We start from the raw sequence: 21,031 nt of genomic DNA, 5'->3' as shown, positions 1-21,031 counted from the left end.
AAAAAACTGCTTTGCCATCTCTGGATACGATTGCTAGTGTACAATCTTCTACACAATCTTCTTCAAATAGGTTAGGAGATTCTGTCCTCATTCTGGAAAATATCCATTGGCACAGAATGAGAACCCTGTTTTTGCTATAGATGAAAAATGAAGAAAATCTGTCCACTGTGAACTACATCCACAGTAACATCTGTGTAAAATAAAAGGAAGTAACTGATGTGTTTTCTTCAGATCACAGTGCTGCCTATAATTTTTGCTCTTGAATTCTGGTACCTGAATGAAGTCTCTCAATGAACTTTGCTAAGATGCATTTTGCCTTTTTTATTTGTCTGTGACATTTACAAGCAATTTAGAGCTGTATGAGACTGCTTTGGGTTCAGCTTTATCAGATTACAGAGACTCAGGACTTTGTTACATCTTTCCATTCCCTGTCAACAGCAGCCCATAGCTACAAGTCACTGCCAATTTTCCAAGAATAATCACAAGAGAAAGAGAGCAGAGGTGACTGGATGGGGGGCAGCAGAAAAGTAAGTAAGGGCATTCATTGAAAAGATGAATCTCTTGACAAGATGAACTCTTTAAAAGCCATGCAGCTCCTTAAATCTCCTCGAGCCTTTTCTGCATACTTTTCACTGACAGTGCTGAAAAAAAGTGTGATGTGCTGTGAACAGAATCCTAAGACAAATTAAAAGTCTAATTAGAAGATAAATTTCTCAGAAAAATGTGGAAACTTGGAGAAGTGTCACCATATCCTAGATCACTACAGATAATAAGAAAACAGAATATAAAGCACAAAACCATAAAGGAGAGAGGAGAAACAAATAGTTACTAAGCTATTAAGGAGAAAGGCTAAGTTACTTCTTTGCCAGCATCAGAAGCTCTTCATGCTAACAAAAGGAAAATAATTTTTCAGCAATTTTGAAGAGTCCAGATTTTTTGAAATCAACAAGTTAGACATCTAAAAACTTATATTGGTCCACCAAGTTTCAACCAGCCTTGTATGGAAGAGCAAGAGAGCATAAAGATTACTAATTCCCCTCATGAGGCAGCCATGATAATGATAGGGTGATATGATGATTTCACAGTTGCAGGGTCCCAGGCTACATCAGTGTGGTGCCATGGCATGACTTTGCTTCTCACTGCCTTTTTTTATAGCAAATACCTGTTTCATAAGTCTGCCAAGACCAGTTGAGAAACTCCACACAGTCTTCTTTTGGGAATTGATAACTTTGTTTTTTTCAAAGTGTCCCATGAATGTCAAAGACATTTGTTACACCAAAAAAAAAAAAAAAAAAAAAAAAAAAAAAAAAAAAAAAAAAAAAAAAAAATCACCTTTCCAACACATAACATACAACATTCCAGAAAAATTCTAAAACCTCAAAAAGACTTCAAAGTAGCATAACAGTAATGTGGTGGGATCTAACCCCAATTGTTCTGTATTTTTTAAGCCAATAGAATGTCATGTGTAACATTTAATTGTTCTTTAACTAAATAAATGCAATTATCATTTTCCCTGTAAATTTTCTGAACGAGATGAGAAATATACCTCATTGCATTCCTGCAATTACTGGTGGGGCTGTTGATGGAAGATTAGAATTTGCTGGGTGACTTGCTTACCAATGAACCTTGCCAGTGTATCCCGTAATATTTGGAGTGCTAAAGGAAAGAGTCAAAAGGGGGATGGGAGATGGAGAAAGGGTAAATTAAATGACTATAGGCTTGAAATATGACTTATAGACAAGCTCTAGAATGGATAGAGTTTATCAAAGATGGGGTAAAATCTCTTAATAGTAAGAAGTGCTTAGAACGCATAAACTGTCATAGCTTCTTTAAAGTCAGAGAAACAATTTTATGATGATCTAGCTGATGATCTGGGCAAAAATCTCTGGTTGGACACTGTAAAGGTGAGCTCTTTAGAGAATTTTTTTTCTTCTGTCTGTTTAGGTTTGGTATCTGTATGATACCCATGATTAGAAGCAACATTTAATCACAAAGAAGAAATCAAGTCACAGAGTTTGCATAGAGCAAAAAAAAGCAAGGAAATATTTAAAAATGTGGTACAGATTTAGCTCATATTTAGTTTCTAGCTTCAAATATGGAATTTACATAACACACTTTAAGCCAATAGGTGTGATTTTTCATGGGCTGAAACAAAAATGATTTCCCAAATTATTCTAAGGTTCTCTAAATTTCCCTTAGAATTTATTAAGATGTAGTATAAACAACACTGCTTAGACACCAACTTAAATTCTAGTTTGAGTGTGCCAGTGAACTAAGACAGTATGCACCACATCTTGGAAAACAAAAGTCTTTTGTTGATTCTGATGCTGTTTTAATGTGAAAATGAAAAGAAGAGATCCTTAAAGACATGGAGTAAAAAAATCTACTTATCTGAAGCAGGACAAAAAAAGATTTGATAGCAGTTGTTGCAAGATGAAGCAGAGATGGACAAAATTAAAGAAAAAATAGGTACTAATAATGAGTTCAGATAAATAATCCAGGAGTATTAGAAATAAAACAATATAAACCCCCAACATGGTACCTTTTTTGCAACTCAAAGTTTTTCAAAGAATATCATCGATATTGTTCTGTATTGACATCTCAAAGTAGGACACGTTGAATTATACAATTATACGTAGGACACACATGAATTATGCATGTACATCCAGACTGCCCATATGCATGGAGGTAAAGGCTCACAACAAGCTGTTTCATCTGCTGAATCAACTTAATATTTGGGATTAGACACTTTGCCTCTGTTAGTCATTTGTGGGTCTTCACACCACATAACTGATAGTAGTGCCTCCTTTCAAATAATTTCTGAGGTATTCTTCATTTTTCCTGTACTCTGTGAAAAAATAAACAGTTTCCTTTATTATAAAGTGCATAGAGTTTCTAGTATCATGAAGCTGATGAACTCCTTTTCCATAACAATCCAGCACAAGATGCAAAAATGGACAAATGTGAGAGACACAGTTCATTAGATTTTGTTAGATTTTGTATATCTCTGACTTCTGTAGTGGGAATCTTGGCTTTGAAATTCCTCACCAGAACAACAGAGGTAATGACAAAATGCTGTATCTACCTACCAGAATTATAACACAGGCCTCTGAATCAGCTGTATTTGACATGGGAGTATTGATGGTGTATGTTATAGTCCTTACACCCAGTTAGCAGAAGGCTCACCTAACCCTCTTAGTTTGGAGTAACCTTGCACTAACCCATACCTTCATACATTGCTACACTCCCTGGGCCATGCTACAGTCTATGACTCTCCGGAGAAGGTGGCTTTGTAGAGTCAGTACAGAGAATTTGTAGCACTTGGGAAGCTGTTGCCTATAAGGAATCACTAAGTATTTAGTTTGTCAAGGAACAAATTTGCTCTCTGTCTTGACAGCAGCTGTGCAAAGACAACAAGTGGCTTGAAAATCTTTTACAGTAATAGAACATGTTTTCAGAATTGTCCAAAATGGGTTGCATTAAAATTTGCTTTTTCATGTCAACTTAGACAACCATTAGGTTATCTGCACATTAGGATCTCTGTATATCAGGATCCCACCAAGGGCAAAATGGATATTGGGTGCTTGTGACTGTAAGCACATGAATTCATCCAAAACCAAAAATATACCTGATAGCACTCTGAAGGGATCAGTCAAATTGTGAACCCAGCTTTATTACCCTGGTGATGGGCTACATACTGAGATACATCTGTCACATGTCATGAAATTCCAGTGATTTCCTTGGAAGTGTGCAGGCATCACAAAGAGAAGTAGATGACAACAAGAAGTCCTATATTAGCTTGCAGCATTTTATAGGCCTATTTGAAGTTAAATCACATAATAACGATGCAACTGTTAGGCATCTGATTGATAAAATCTTCTCACCTTTAAATCTTGCAAAAGTAGAAGAAAATACAAAAGCATCATAAACTGGTAAATGTGACCCAAAAGTTGATCTGAAAAATGACCCAAGATGAAGACTTGTTCTAGACTGTCAGAAACAATTGAGAGAAGTTGGTACATTCATACTATATGGGATGAATGAAGATCTCTAGAAGAAGAGAGCTGGACAGAGAGAAGCTGGACAGGAAAGTAAGCAAGGTTACACTACAGCAAAGCAGCTGCTCTCCTGGGAACCTGAGAAGATGCAAAACTGTGCTGCGGTTATGTAGGTGATAAGGCAGAAGAAACTGAGGTTAAAAAAGTACCCCTTTGTGTGTTTGTTTTTTTGGATCATGCTGTCTAGCTCTTGTATGCTTTCTCCAATGAGCTGCTAACCCATGTTGTTGCTGCTGAGGAAAACAATGAAGTGCCAGCCTACCACTGGGCAACAGACAAAACTCCTCTGTGGTTATGCTGCCGTCATCAAGCTTTCTTTCTGTAACCCTGACATCTTTCTGGTTCATGCACTTCCTTGTTATCATCCTAGCAGTTCTTAATACCAACAGTAACAAATACATAGTGTTGACAGTGGAATCTGTGCAGGCACCAAGGTTTTTCAAGTGAATTGTGGTGACTCTGAGTGCCTCTGCATTGGTGTGCAACTGCTTTTTATGTCCATAGAATCACTAAGGTTGGAAAGGACCTGTGAGATCATCAAGTTCACTGTTAACCCAGGACTGCCAAGTCCACCACTAAATCATGTCCCCAAGTGCCACATCTACATGTCTTTCAAATATCTTCAGGGATGGTGACTCCACCACTTCCCTGGGCAGCCATTTCTTCTTGTCCTACTGCTTGTTACCTGGGAGAAGACACTGACCTCCACCTGGCTTTTGGGTAGCTGTAGAGAGGGATAAGGATCCCCCTGAACTTCCTTTTCTCCAGGTTAAACAACCCCAGCTCCCTCAGCTGCTCTGCATAAGACTTGGTGCTCCAGACCCTATACCAGCTCTGTTGCCCTTCTCTGGACATGCTGCAGCACCTCAATGTCCCCTTGTAGTGAGAGGCCCAGAAATGGACAGCGGATTTGAGGTGGGGCCTCACCATCTTGGGATGCCTTTGTAGATTTTTATTTCCTGGCAATGATCACAAAGATCAGTGCGGACTTAATTTTTAGTAGGCCCTCCATAATGATATTTAGAGCTATTTGAGATGCCTTAAGGTATCTGAGATAATTCCCTATAACACAGGACTCACAGGAGCTATGTATTGTTCAGAAGCAGCAGTTGAAAGTGACGGTCCAGTGTGCCTCCAGGGTATTGGATTCCCAGGTTTGCCCTGTAAATTCCACATCATTTGAGAGTGAAATCTAGATGTCCCCCAAATAATCTGTAATTCTTGAAAACCTTGGATCTAGCACTTCAGCTTGAGCAATGGAGGTACCCAAGTTCTTTGTGCAAAAATTCCGTCCAGTGAGATACCTGGCAGATTTTACCTTAACACTTAAAAGCAAAGAGTTCCTAAAATCTTACTCTTTCTTATAGACACTCCTGTACTAGAACTAAATCACCATATGAAGTCATTATAACTCTTTTGTTTATTGCTATTATAAAATAGGCCTCTTGGATACCACTCAGAGTAAATAAGGCTTGCAGCTGGTTTCCACTGCAAATTCTCTTCCAGGAATACTGACATGTAACACATTTGTGCCCTTCTATGTCCTTTTTGCCCCTGGGATCCCATTTGCCAAACAGAACAACCTATGCTAAAAGTGTCTCAGGCATGATCCTGTGTCAGAAAATTCATACACTCCCTTGTGTTGTGAAAGAATATACCTAAGATTACTTGTGAAGACAACCCAAAAGGCTTTAATTCAGAGTGGAGAATAGGACCAACAGCATTGCGGGTTTAGTTTCACACCCATCTCCCTCAGCCGTCAAAGCCTGATAGGGAATGGATACTTACAAATGGGTTTTGGGTTCCTGAAAAGATAAAAGCATCAAAATGGCAACTCCACCAAATATTTTGAATGATGTTGAACTGGAAAACTTCATTTCTACAATTTCAAACAATTTTATTCTGCTTTCAAATTTTTCAGTCCTCTTTTGTAGTATGGGGTAATATTTTTCAGACACAATAAAGCATTTCAAGCCAGCAATAAAATCTCATTTGTAAAATGGCAAAGTAGGATATTTCAACACACACTTCACTCCACAACCTCCTGAATGAGTCAAACTGGAGAACCACTAAGCAGGCATATATGGTAGACAAGCTCTCAGTTTCTGAAGAAAGAGTGCTTTGTGAGAAAATTCTACAGCAGCCCTTGGAAAATACTGTGCTAGGTGCAAGACAGCAGAGGGTCCTGCTCCTAGGTAATTGTGGCCTGTGAGGTTTCTGACAACTTGAATTTCCAAGGGATGCACGCACACATTCAGTTGGAAAATGACTACACTGAAGAAATACGTGAAGTCACTACAGATGTACTGATGTGATAGTATCATTTTGCTCAATGTGCTTGAGAAACCATGAATAACGGGTAGTATCAGAGAATATCTTTGTGCAAGATCTGCAGGACTTGAAACACTCAGGACTTTTTCTTCCTAGCAGCTGCATGTTTCCCATTTCAATTTAGTACTTTTGATCAGACCCTGTTGTCTTCCTCACACACAATGCTGCTGGACAGTTCACTTCAGCCTTGTCAGTCTGTGCCTGTCAAAACCCAACACTGTAGCCTGTTTTACCAGTGTTCTGGCAATGCATCAGTTGGCGTTTCAGAAGTGCGACTACGTAATTCAACACTTGGTGAGAATGCACATGAGTTGTGTAAGCACTGCCCTCTACTGTGGATTAGGAGCTGAGGAATGAGTAGAAAGTTTTGAAAAGCTGATGACTGCTACATTTTTTTACTTAATTGAGGAGGCAGAGGCCTTTCTGTGGAAGAATAAAACATAACGACCGTCATAACTGCTTTAGTCAAATGTTAAGAGGCAGATTCCAATAGGCACTGCAGTGAATCAGGAAGTTGTTGTGTCATAATGCAAAAGACACACTAAAAAGAGAAACACAAGTCAGATATAAGAAATAAAACCGGATTGATATGAACTGTTGCTGCATATACTGGAATGCACTAAATGTGCTACGCTATTACTGCATTAAGTTCTGCCAGCTCACTAAAGGTGTAAGGGAGCTCTAACAACACCAGGGAGAAGAGTTATTTGTGCCTGTCAGACCAGAGCCCAACCCCTGAATGTTACAGAGGAAATCCCCATCACCAGTGTGGGAGGCTTTTTTCCATTGACCCTTAAAACACCTGCAGAATCTAAAATACCACATAGAGCATAAGAAGTCAACAGAGGAAAAAAGTTGGTGGCTAGGGGTGAAGTAGAATTATACAAAATGAAATATACATATAAAGATTTTTAAGAAAAAAAAAAACAGCAGATGATTATGTTGGAAACCCATATGATCCAATAAAAGCAGTTTCTCTACAGTTTTTGAAATTGTTAACTTCAAAATTCACTTCTAATAGGAAAGACAATATTTCAAAGTAGTTATTAATAACAAGAAACAGTGATTTGGGTCATTACTTCTTTTCACTTTTTAATAACATGGCACCTCTCAAAAGTGCTCAGAGAATTTATCAGTCTGAGCCTTCCTGGAAGTCACTGTAGCTCTACTGCAAAATTTCCTCTGAAAACACAATGTTTTTCCAGTATTTGGACTGTCCTCCTCTTCCTTGGTATGTATGTGGGTTGGAGCAGCAGTTAGACACAGGAGATCAGATTATGGCATTTGTGGTCAGATTTTCGCAGGAGCTAAGCGATCAACGTGCGCCCAGAATGTGAGCTCTTTCAGAATTCTGGTTTTCATGTGCGGTTGCTGAGCTATTTTTGAAAGCCTGGCTAGCTGCACAAAACATACTCATTTAGCACTCACTTGCTTACCTACTTAATATATGGGTAGTTATGTGACATATAAAGCTAAATGCTGTATTAATCTTCAACAAATAAATTAATATTATAAAGAAATCATAAACAGTCAAACCAGTAATAAACAAAGCAAAAAAACCCCAAGGAAAACAGACACAATAAATTCAGAATTTAAAGTCTTGTAAAAGAAACCCCAGAGGTCTCAGTTCTGCAAAGTATGTGAACAAATTCTCAATCCTATCCCTATTCAGGAAACCTTGTTTAGCAGATACCCTTAACTCACTGATTCAAATGGAATTCACACTTTATGTGTTGGAAAAACAAGAATGCAAATGCAAGAGAATTTACAGTTGGCAGACAAGTAGGGAAAAAATGAAGAAAAAGAAGGTATGCACAAAAATTGGTACATTTCAAAATACCACAAAAGCCACTTGAGCCAATGGGTAACTGTTACCAGTATATTTGAAAAAATCCCACAAGAAACATACATTGAAAATACAAAAAAAATCAATGCATTCAACTTGGAACCTCATTCATTAGTGGGATAAAAAGATAAGTTTCAAGCCTACACCACGTGTATTCTGACAATATAGTCCACTCAATGAAGCACTGAGCTGTTCAATGAGATTATAAGTTTTATGAAAAAAATTATGAGGTGTCTTGGTGAAAGAGGACTGCGTAAGAGAAAGATTTTCGGAATGCTCTTCCATAATAGCTTCCTAATTTTTTGACTGTCACTTTTTAAAAAAACCTTATTTCTATGTTACCTGTGGGAAAGAAATTGTAGAGGATTCCAGCTTTTAGGCATACATTGCAACATATCTGGGGATGAAAGAGAGCAACAAATTAATTCTAAAACAAATTCAGGAGTACATATACAAACCACGGATATTAAGAATGAGGCTACATTCCCAGGCTAGAACTGACCTCAAGAGACTGTGCCATTTATGGCTTTCCCCAGAGGCAGGTTTTAATGACAGCTGGAAAGAGAATGAGAAGAACTGAATTATGATCCAGGATTTTTGGTCAAGTCCAAAGATGAATCGTCTTCAAACAGCACATCCATAGATCTCTTTGGGCAATTTTCACTGACCATTCTAGACTGCCACCAGATTACACCTACAGTTATTAATAAGTTCATATTCATAAATTTAGCACTTCTAGATGAATCACAACACTTATCACGTGGCTTTTTACACGTGCTGAAAGCTCCCACAGTTATTCCATATCTGAAACACCAAGAAAAGCTGGATAACACATGATTATGATTCCTAAATTTTAATTTTTATTTCAGCCTAATTTTTAAGAACGGTGACCATCACTTTGTCCTAAATAATATAATACAAAACCAAGTTTGAGTACAGCACTATTTTAAAAGCCTAAAGATCAGAGTTCAGTTAAAAAAAACAGCACGTGCTTGGGCTCAGGATAAGTGAAGTTTCATTCCTAAAGGTGCTACAGATTCCCAGTGGGAATTTGTTGAATGACCTTAATGTGTTGCACCTGGATTTACATCTGTAAAACTTCCAAGTTGCATAGTAGGGACTTCAGAATATTATCTAGGGTTCTGGATATGTGCACAGCAGCTCTTCACAATGCTGATCTTGTATTAGGGGCTTTTAGGCTCAACTACTAGGCACAGATCAAGACTTTTATCTTTTTTCTAATTCCTTAAGAAAAAAAGAAGAAAAACAGAAGATGGTTTCCTGTTCTGCCAAAAGGAAGAGAGGGTGGGTGCAAGGCTAACATAAAAAACATGCCCAGGTTCACCACTCTTCCTGTTTGTCTCTGCAGCTACATGACTCTTAGTTACTTTCAGCTTTGCTAATAATTTGAATGGTAACCACGTTCTTGCAGGGTTTGGGGAAGGACACTGTCTCACTCTGGAGTAATGCCCAGGCTCTGATGCTGCTGCCCAAAGTGCTGCTAGCAGGAAGTGCTGTTGTTACTCTGTGAGAGTGAAAGTGTCTCTCTGCTAAAAGAGCTTTACACTTTATACTTCCAAATCATATTTAGGCTTCTCAGTCCAAAGTATATATCTGACTTTTCAAGGACTTTGATCAAGTTTAACAGCCTTTACACATCTTTCTAAAAACTACTGGCAAACACATGAAATGAGAAAAATAAATTATAGGCAAACTTTATGCTTTCTGACTTTCTTCTGCTCAAAATCATAGCAATCTTGATGTCTGACAGTCATGGACAGATAATAAGTGTGAGAAATTTAAGAAAATTTTCCAGATGGAATTGAGTTTTTCACAGCTGAGGTTTTTTGAGTTTTGAGATGTCAGACTCTTCTATATCTCAGAGGTCTTGATCTCCTTGTTGCCAGAAATCAATGAAATCTGTAGCCTCACTCACTAAAAACCAGAAAAATGAGATGCAGCATTCTAGAGAAGGCAATACAGGACCAGTTGCTTGAACTTACAAATCCTCCATGATACCATGTGATGCAAATAGTCCCAGATAGGATGTCTGCCTGCAGCAGAGTGCACACATCTGCTTCTCTTCTTCAAAGCTCCATTATAACAGCAAAAAGGGTTAACAACTCTATAACTTCATGGCAACTCAGACATCTCTGTTCAGCACTATGTTGTATTCTGTATGTGTTGTATTTTGAAACCACATTCATTTCTCAATAACCATTTTATACTATTTTTGTTGCAATTCAAGCAGAAAACTTAGATGCAAGCTCTAAGAAATCAGATGACTTGTGCAGAAGGTGAGATAAAATAATCAGAATGGCGCATTATGTCATAAAAAGCTTGGGATGAATAGGCTTGTTTGCAGTAATGTGGGTCAAATGTGATGACCTTACAGTGATTAGCACCTCACTTTACCTGTGAACCTGCTGCTGTGTGAAGAATGATGTGCTGTTCCCCACACAGGTAGCAGCATGTGATGCACTGCAAAAGGATATACATTCACCCTGAAACAGATGTAAGAAACATAAATTAACAGATCTAAGTTGTAGCTCAAAAATTCCAGCAACTCACAAGGCAGATTCCAACAACCAGGAGTGCTTAGCACATACTCTGATGCAACACCCAGCATCAAGTCTTTTCTTCAGAACAGGAAGGGCAATATTTCTGCTTTACCAGTGAAGTATCCCTTCTGTACTTTCCTCAAAAATGTGAACTGAGGAAGACCATTCCAAGGGTGCATGAGAAAGGCTGATGCAAAGAAAAATTCTGTTTAAGCAAAAATAACAATCTAGTTCTTCTTTTTTTTTAAATTCTTTTAATTCTTATCATTAAGCTGTTACTTTTACCATTTTCCTTTCCCAAAAGTTTGCAAATAAACACTTAATATCAGCTCAAGCTACCAACGACAGGTTTAGGAATGGCTTAAAGTGAAAAACTTCTAAGTTAATGAGCTAGCTAGAAGTATAATTTTCAATAGCATTCAGGGAGTTTTTGCACACTCACAGGCCATATAGTGACTAAAGTTAACAATCACACACTTTGGACATGGCAATATTCAAATCAAACATGCAACAGACCATTAATACTAAAGAACAGGAAATATTTGAAATCTGAAAGTATAGTATAGTTTGAAAATAAGCATGCTTCCATTCTTTTCACCCAAGATCAGATTTTTAACAGTTTTTTCCCTTTTCTCAGGTAACAGGAACTCAAGAGGCAGTATGAAAATCATGCCAAGAAGTGAAACATAATGTGCAGTGCTTGTGTAGTGAGGCTTTGAAGTTTGCACATGGTTAAGTGGGACTAAGTCTACACCAGCAGTGTCTTCAAAATTTACTGCACCAACACAGCAGAGAGAATGTAAATCAAAGATACGTACATTATTCATAAGACAGCTGGTGGAGGCAGCTGAACCATACACTGCATCCTCTAAACTTCTAGTTATTTATTAAAATGGTGCACTAGAAAAAACACAGAAATGAATGGCCCTGTGTGCTTGGCATATCCCAAGATGAAAACAATCATCTGCTGAACTTGCAGCACATAACAAATGACAACTCTAATACATATGTGCAGAAAGGCTTGGGAAAAAATGGAAATAAGATAGAAATCTCTCATCCTTTATTCTTATGATCAGACTGGGATACTCTTATGAAGTGGACATAACAGATTCTGATTTCTGGTTTACAGGTAAGAAGTTGGAGATACCCACAAGCTATGGATACTCAGCATAGACCCTCCTTTGACACCAGAAAATGCCTTAAGATTAAATAACATAGTCCAGCTACAATTATTGTTCCAGAAAATGAGAGAGGGACTGTTTGGACTTAATCAAAAATGACAAAAGTTTAAACACCCTAGGGGCACTGTACTTACATATACAAAGGAATAGGACAGGTTTGAGAGCTTTGGCTTACCCTTTTAAAGACAAAATGGATCAGTAACTTTTTTTTTTTTTTTTTTTTTTTTAATCAGGTAGAACATTCTGATAGAATATTTATGAGGTCCCAAAAGACAGGTGGTGACAAGTCAAAGTTTTGCTCTTGGAATAATGCAGTGCTCATTTGAATTTGGTAAAAGACAGAGGCAAATGATTAGTTTGGCATACATGCTAAAAGAACTAGCTCAGCAGGCAGAATCTTATCTTTTAGCCTCTTCTGATACTAGGACTTCAGTAAATTTCATAGGACAGTATAAGCAGTTTTCCTTTAAAATTAACTACTTCTCTTCTAGCAACACTTATTTCATTGAGCTCTTGGGAATAGAGGAAAACTTAACACGAGTCCTGAATTTCTCTCTTGGTCTGTCCCTGCAAGCAATCCTCACTGTCCACAACTATATTCCTTCTAAAGAGCATCATTCAAGAAACCATGATAGTGATATGTATGTATGTATGTATGTATGTACGTATGTATGTATGTATGTATGTATGTATGTATGTATCTATCTATCTATCTATCTATCTATCTATCTATCTATCTATCACCTCGCTTTTCTTCCACCCTGCTGAGGTACCTGTCAGACACTGTATGTCTCACTCTGCCAGTAACTCACCTATCCATTGACTTTTCCTGAGCAAACCTTCTGGCCCATACTCAGGAAAGGAAACATTTCTTATTTTCTTATTTTTCTAACATACTTTGAGCATCTTTTCTTTCTTTGTCTCAACTTAACTGTTATTTGACCCCTTTTAAGACTTCTGTGACCTTTTATTGACTCATCTAAAATGCTTCACTCTGAGATAAATTTGAATAGGTGAAAGACAGAGTAAATAAAAGACATCAATGCAGAAGTGATTGTTTTGGACAGACAGCAAAAAACCCCTTGAGTTTGTGCGTGGGTATGATTACCATGGTGTTTTCATAAATGTCATGTCTTAATGCAAACATCAGATGTATGAAATCATGACAATCATTCCCTTTACAGGTTTCTCCTGTTCTGCTTTTTATATTTAACTCTCTCACAGGAGAAGCACGCAGATCGTATTTTTGATATAGGTACTAACTGAATATCTTCTCTAGTTATGGAATGCTGCTGAATTTAGTCTTCTGAGATAATTAACTGTCCACAGACTTTGTAAAAGGACTGTTCAGATACCTCCAATATTAGCAAAAACTGAAATTTACAAATCACCAAATCTCTGTGGAGAGGTAAAAGATCCTGTTTGAAATCTGTCCTAGAAGCTGCCAAACAACCTAAAATCATAATTGCATGCCTCTTGTATGCAATTAGCTAAATAATCTGACTTAATAGTTTTTCAGGCAGCAATCAGGACCAATTGCAAGACAGAATTTTAGTTCATTAAAAATTATAATTGTTACAGGTAATGATCACAAGTAAACTAACCTAATGTGAGATTTGTTAAGGGAGAGCAAAAACTGCTTTAAAAAGAAATGGTAGTTCACTGTTAATATTTGACATGTAGACACTATGCATTGATTTTGACCCCTTATATTTTAAACTTACAAGTATTTAGTGGGCCCAGCAACAGTTAATGCTAAATAAAAGATTTTCAAATTATTCTTCCAGATTCTTTCACTTGATTCTTTGGTTAATTATTCTATTTCTCTTTACATACGGAAGATAAATATAACTTAATACTATTACTTCTTGTCTCTCTTTTAGTCTTTTGAAAGAAAACGCTACAAATGACTCCCTGAAAACTACTTGTAACTAAGCATAAACTACACCAGTTTATATTAGAGAGGACATGCATGGCAAAAGCAACAGAAAAAACCCTAAGTTATTGAATTAACAAAGAGTCATTTTGCTATTGGGCAAGCGAAAAGCAAATGCAAAGGGAAATAGGTAACTGTAGGCATGATAAATAATCTAACCCTTAGTGAAACCATAGTTGTTATATTCAATGTCACTCAGCCTTAAAGAGATTATTTCAATTTTTACAGTACTTCCAGATGACCTATTAGCTTATCAGGCAGTATGCTATTGCACATTTCATTGTTTTATGGGTATTCAAAAGCACAGATATTTTTGAGTATGCTCTAGGCCATTTTTCACAGGATCACAAAATAATATGAGTTGGAAGGGACCCTCAAGGATCATCGAGTCCAACTCCTGGCCCAGTGCACGACCATAACGAAGAGTCACACCATGTGCCTGGGTGACATCCAAATGCTTCTTGAACTCTGTCAGGCTGGTGCTGTGACCACTTCCCGTTCCAGGGCCCAGCCACCCTCTGGGTGAAGAATCTTTTTCTAATATCCAACCAAAACTTCCCCTGACACAGCTTCAGGCCATTCCCTTGGGTCCTGTCACTGATCAGCCCAGAGAAGAGATCAGTTCCCGCCTCTCCTCCTCCCCTCATGAGGAAGCTGTAACTGCAATGAGGTCTCCCCTCAGTCTCCTCCAGGCTGAACAAACCAAGTGGCCTCAGCTGCTCCTCACATGGCTTCCCCTCCAGACCTTTCATCATCTTGGCTGCCCTCCTTTGGACACTCACTAATAACTTATTGTCTGTTTTATATTGTGCCTCCCAAAACTGCACACAGGACTCAAGGTGAAGCTGCCCCAGCTCAGAGCAGAGCAGGACAATCTCCTCCCTTGCCCGGCTGTGATGCTGTGCCTGATGCCCCCCAGGACGTACTTGGCCCTCCTGGCTACTGGCTACTACGGGCACTGCTGGCTCATGTTCAACTTGCCATAGACCAGGATCCCCTGTCTCTTCCATGGCACTGCTTCCAGCATCTCATTCTGTAGTCTGTTTGTACAAACAGAGTACATATTCCATCACTTCTCCTTGTTGAACTTAATTGGCTGGTGATTGTCCAGACATCTAATTTGTCAAGGTCTGAATGTCCATAAATAGTTCATTTGTTGTTTTTCAAGTTGCACAATTCTTTTCACTTTACTTTACATTTTGTTACCTCTGATTAAACTTTCTTCTTTCTATTTCTACAGGCAGAGAAAAGTTGTAACTTACTAAGTAAGTACTGGCTAAGGTAATTTTCTATCAATATTTGAAATGTAGAGGAGAAGGCTGGAATCCTATCTTGAGATACCTCTCACCCAATGTGCTGCTTAATATTGCATTATTCCTGGATGATTACTTCTCCAGAATAATGATTATTCTGGAGAAAATGCTTATTGCTTTAGCAGAGGAACCACTAAGAAAGGAAGTCTTCCTATGCAAAGACCACAGGGAAATTAATATAATATGACCACAACTATTTCAGTTAAGTTCTACATGAAATTCTTCAACTGAACCTCTTAAAGAAACAGTAGATGAAAGATAAGATCTTCACATGGATAAATAATTGGTTAGAATATCACAGATGGAAGGAAGGGATAAAGGATCGGTTTTCCAGGTGGATAGAGATCACTGCTAGAGATCCTTCAGATAACCCATCTGGGCCTAGGACATTTTGCCCTAACATACACACAGATTAGCTGTAAGTAGGGAGTTGGAATGTAAGTGATGTGCTCAAAAAAGCAAATGTATATATTCACGAAGACAAATTTGTGAATCCATGACTGTTAACTAAAACACACAATCTCCTGGTCATGAATCCCTGATCAACAAATCACTGTGTGATAGGAAAATATTTGGAGGAAGGATAAACACTTTACTAATTAGCCAGTCTTGGATGAAATGCTGGACTATGTGGGCTTTTTGAGAAATCCAAAAATCCAGTAGCAGCATGAGTAAACTACATATTTCTTTCAAAAATGGTTACTACCAAGTCTATAAGTTAACTCCATAGTATTTCCTATTTCCCATTTCCCAGCTTTGGAGAAAACTGTGTCTTCAGATGTGTTAGTTTCCAGCAGGGGCAAGGAATCATCTCTGTTCTTTATCAGATTTTATCAGTTATCAGTCAGATAACCTGTTTCTTTCTGTAATTCCCATAATGTCTGTGTTGAGGCCCACAAATAGAATAATATTTACAAACTGGGCAGGGGGACCTCATCAGCAGGTCCCCAGTACAAATACACCTGTATGGTCAAATTCTGAGGTCATCCTTCTCCTAACCACTGCAAAGAAAACTTCAGGCCACAGAGAAAAGGTGAAAAAAACCTGTTATATAAGTGAGAGAAGGGGACTCCACAGGCAAACACCCTCAAGGCCTGGTCTTGTAGCATGGAGCACCTCCCCTATATGGACTGAGAATACACGGGCAATAGCTCCTCATCTGTCATTCTTTCTCTGATTATTCAGTCTTAGAATGACCTTCACCATCAACTTCTCACATTTGCTTTGCTATTACAGAGCTTCACAGAGAGTTTGCTTTGCTCAGCAAATGCAAAAATCTGCTAGAGAAGTTAAAAGTTGTGGGCTGCCAAAGCTGTAGTGCTACATCTTCTCACAACAGAGAAGCTCCTCTATTGCAGATGTTTTATATACGGCAATTCATCTGTCTCAAAGGCTGCTTCTGTCTCTTTTTTCTATGTCCCAGACACACAGTGGAGAAAGTGACTGTAGAATTTGTTTGCAAAATGCCTGACTGATCTCTTTCAGCACAACTTCACCAAATGACTTCACTGTGGAATGCCTTGGGACTGGTATCTAGAAAGGTTAGCAACTTACATCATATGCCTGGGGGCTGGTAGTTGAGCTCTGAATCATACAACTAAAATCTGGAATTCGTTTATGCAGTGCCATTAAAAATAGTATCTAAAAACTCATTTACTTTTTATATCAATATTTACACATTTGTAGCTAATACCTCAGCCTCACAGGAAAACATGTAAATGCATACTAGGTTTGGAAGAACACTTACACCATTTCCTTAAGAAATTTATGCTGCACTGTATCTGTTTCAAGGTTTGTCTCTGAGTTAAGTTTGACTTTTCCTGATTACTTCAGCAGGGTCAGCATTTTAGTCTAATAGTGAACTTTCCAGAACAAAATAATATCAGAAAGCCACCAGACAGTTTCTATCTGCTTCCTGGAACTACTGTCCATTTCAGAGCACTCTCTTGACTGTAACCCAGATTAATGACTTGATGGCATTCAGTTTCAGATGTTGCCTGTGCTCATTTCAGGTGTGTCTCTATGTACCAGAGTATGTCTCTTTCTGCCTGCTTTTCTTTGCCTTGGAAAAATTAGTGGGCAGATAAAATTACTTATCTCAAATCTTCTTTCCCCTTCACTTTTCCAGAGGCTTGGAGAAAAAAACCATCTGAACATTTCTGACTGATGTCTGAGGTCTAATTTTCATATGTAAATGAAGAAAACAGTAAATGAGAAATAAGAGTGAAAATTACATGGTATGGGCAAGAAAAAAAAAGAAAAATTATGTAGTTTATTTTTTATCCCTTGTGGTTTCTTGGGTTCCTTACAGTTCTTTTATATGGCTGCATTAAGCAAGAAGTGATTTAAAATGCAAAGTTTGAAGACAGAAACCGGGAACCAAAACCACTGCCAGAATTTATGGCACTTAGAGACGTTTTGGTGACAATAACATGTATAAAGTAAGGCAAATTGGGCAGTAACTCCACTAACTGTGCAGTAACTGCACTGCTTCATAGCAAAATGGAACTAGGAGTTTATTTACATTTTCCTATCATGTTCTAAGAAATGCCTCCCCTCATCCTACATGCTCATGCATGTAGCATGAGATACCATAAAATTTTGTTGTAGCTTTAATGAGCCTTTCTCTATTCAAGTCACTGAAATTAACTTCAAACATATTGCTTATTGTTAATTATGTCTATCTTTATAAGTCCTGGGCAGGTATTTCTGCTTTCCACAATTTTTATCAGAAAATTCTGAAAGCATCAAGCCAATTCTATATTATGTTATAAGGAATGAATTTCCATTCTGATGCTACAATCACTACAAAATTATCAGACTTACAATTTATGTGTAAGACACTGATATAAAATAAGAGGTTAATGTGGTACTTTGACCAATATGTGATGGAAGTCTTCAAGAACTTCTGTTGTTTGATCAACTAGACACTGGAACAGGTCTCTAAATGTGTTGCACTGCACCTTGTCAGGAAATACGAAAATACACAGAAATATCCAGGGGATTTCCTGACTTTGGAGTGAGTTGGGCTTCTTGGTTTGCATTAAAGTAGGTATTTATTAGAACTGTGGTAAATTACTTAATATTTTACATAAATAGATATTTAAAAAAGCATTAATTACCTTCAAAGTTATTTTGGGATTTTTAGCATTAGAATTCTCATTAGTATTTGCTGACTGGTACCTCTTTGCTACAGCAGAAACCATGAATCATACAAACACTCTACTGCAGTTGTTATATTCAGTTTAAATATCCAAGACAAATGTATTTTAGAAGATTGTTCCTTTAGGACCCTGGGGAATGGAGTTCAGAAACTCATTTTATTTATTTGTTAAGCACCACCATTTTCTTCAATGATTATGAAAAAATAGTTTACCTCTGAGTTATACCCTGGACTTCCACCTTCTGTCCTAGCTGGATTCCTGGTCAGGCTAGGCTCTCTCACCTCTGATGGGGACACTGATGAGGTCTCTTATCGCTGCAGTCTGCCATAGATTCAATAGCTCTTCCAACACTGGGCTGCTGTTCAGCACCTGCTGCTGGACTCACAAAACCTGGGCACAGATCTATTAAAGGCACAACATCCGGGTGTGGAAATACAGGGTCATTTGCCCCTATGGGAAGAGTGAATAAATAGAATTTAAGGAAATAATTACTGTTTTCTCTTCAAAGCTGGCAAAACCATGATTGCTCTCAATACCTCATAACAGGCATGCACATCTTCAACAGACTTGGATACCATTGGTGATCATCTTGTAAATTGGTTCAACTGACAAGGCAGTCGAAGACTTTTCAAGGCACTTGCCTGCCTTTCGGGTCCATCAGAAAACAGTCATTCTCTTCTATTGTCCATCTGTGGGAGTAAACTTAGAAGATGCAACTTGCTCCTGTTTCTCCAAGATTCTGAAGTCCCAGCCAATAAATCACAGCAAAAGTAAAGGCCATTCTCCAGAAAAAACCAAAAGTGCACAGAAGAGCATGGCAGTGTTTAAGTACTGAATTCTTTCCTGAAATGAGATTTATCAAATATGGTACAGAAGGAACAGGGCTATTGCATGCTCATTTTTTCTATTGGTTGGTAATCACGGAAGACACCTCTTAATGAAATTTATCCTGGTGAGAAACTTAGTTCATGCCTGTCACTGTAATGTAGTCCTTCAAGAGGACACACATAACAAGTTGTAGTGAGAGCCGAGAATGTTTTATATACAGTGTGGACACTGTAATGCTAAGCCAACACACTGAAAACAGAACACTGATACATCTGTGGCCACTTTCTATCATAACTCCACATTTACCTGAGTGAAAACAAAACCTTCCAAAATTTGACTTTTACCAGTAACAAGCCTTTAAAATGTCACAGTGATGTCTTTATTTACTGACTCTCAGTAATTTTCATATCAAATACAATGTTTCACACTAGAAATTACATTCAGTGATGCAGATTGACTTTTTCCTCCCTACCTTCTTACCTCCTCCTGGAGAGCTTTAGAAGGAGGTGACAGGAGAGGTAAACATGGGAGACCCAGGTAAGGCGCAGGATGGAAGACATTACAAGGGTGACTCTTGTTTTGTTGCATTCATCTTTTAGAATGAAATGCAATTTAAACTGTCTTGGATTTTATTGACAGGGATTCTATCCTGTTTATCCTGGTAAATGAATTTGCCTAGGAAGGCTGAACTATTTATACTGTCAGCATTCTGAAGTGATCCAGGTCTAAATAAGCACATGGATGGATTGCTTTTGTGTCCAGGCTAGTCCTCTCTATTACATCTGCCTTTTACTTTGCTTCAGGACTCCTGTGGATCATTCCTGATTCTCTGACATAAACAACTTCTTTCATTCTCTAGAAAAGTAACAATATACCAAATCTTCCAATAAAGTGTTATTTTTCTGTCAGACTTTATTCGCTCCCCAGAGAATTCCTCGTGTCTCACCCCTCTTCTCCTTCCCTCCATCTTTCAGAAAATCCCTTCTCTACTGCAGCACAGATTCTAAACACTCCAGTGCCACGGGAGCATGCCACTGCCCTCGGACCCCAGACACTCTGAATTGTCTTTTTGTGCCAGTGCGATGAAGATGGAGCAGCAGAGGCATGGATACCCACGACAGTGTCTGGTTTAGCACTTTAATTTTTTGGCTCTGCAGCCAGGACTTCCTTGGTTCTTATTTTTTAAGGAGGAGCTGCGGGGAGCACGAGGCCGGTTCCCCGCCTCAGAGGAGCTGCCCCTGGAGCGGGCATGGGCTGGGATTCACTAAACCCAGCGGCGGGACGATTTCGGACGGCACCGCGGCGGCGGCTGCAGCAGCAGATGTTTCCCCGGGGTTTGAGGATGTGAAAGCCTCTACTCCCCGCCCCTCCCTTCCCTGCTTTCGCCGGAGGTGCAAGCGCAGACCGGGCGCTGCGGCCGGGAAAGCCCCAGGGCCGCCTCCGCCCGGGAGGCTGCGGGGCGGGACCGTGTGCCTGAGGGGCTGAGGGGCGCGGATCGCCTCCCTGCCCTCCTCGCCCTGCCCTCCTCGCCCTCCTCCTCCTCAATCTCGCCCTCCTCCTCCTCAATCTCCTCCTCCTCCTCCTCACCCTCCTCCTCCTCCTCCTCCTCCTCCTCCTCCTCCTCCTCCTCCTCCTCATCCTCATCCTCATCCTCATCCTCATCCTCATCCTCCTCATCTTCCTCCTCCTCATCCTCCTCATCCTCCTGCAGGCAACCCCCACGTAACCTCTTCCGTGTCGGTGGAGACATTTTCCCTATCAGCCAATGTAAACCTCCCCTGGTGCAGCCTGAGGCCATTTCCTCTGGTCCTGT

General features: G+C 38.9%; 1 protein-coding gene across 1 annotated transcript; it reads right to left on the bottom strand.

The window, feature by feature from the left end:
* Nucleotides 1-1,543: 1,543 nt before the first annotated feature.
* SPMIP7 (sperm microtubule inner protein 7) lies at nucleotides 1,544-20,185 on the bottom strand. The gene is given in 8 exon segments (XM_066313596.1): nucleotides 1,544-1,656; nucleotides 11,487-11,595; nucleotides 12,116-12,153; nucleotides 15,120-15,147; nucleotides 18,672-18,685; nucleotides 18,687-18,975; nucleotides 18,978-19,035; nucleotides 20,165-20,185. Coding segments are annotated over 8 exon segments (666 nt in total). The 3' UTR covers nucleotides 1,544-1,547.
* Nucleotides 20,186-21,031: the final 846 nt, after the last annotated feature.

Source organism: Sylvia atricapilla, chromosome 1 (genome assembly GCF_009819655.1).
Source record: "Sylvia atricapilla isolate bSylAtr1 chromosome 1, bSylAtr1.pri, whole genome shotgun sequence".
In the NCBI taxonomy this organism is placed as follows: domain Eukaryota; kingdom Metazoa; phylum Chordata; class Aves; order Passeriformes; family Sylviidae; genus Sylvia; species Sylvia atricapilla.
Note: the sequence above shows the minus strand (reverse complement) of the source record. Positions and strands in the feature narration are given on the sequence as shown.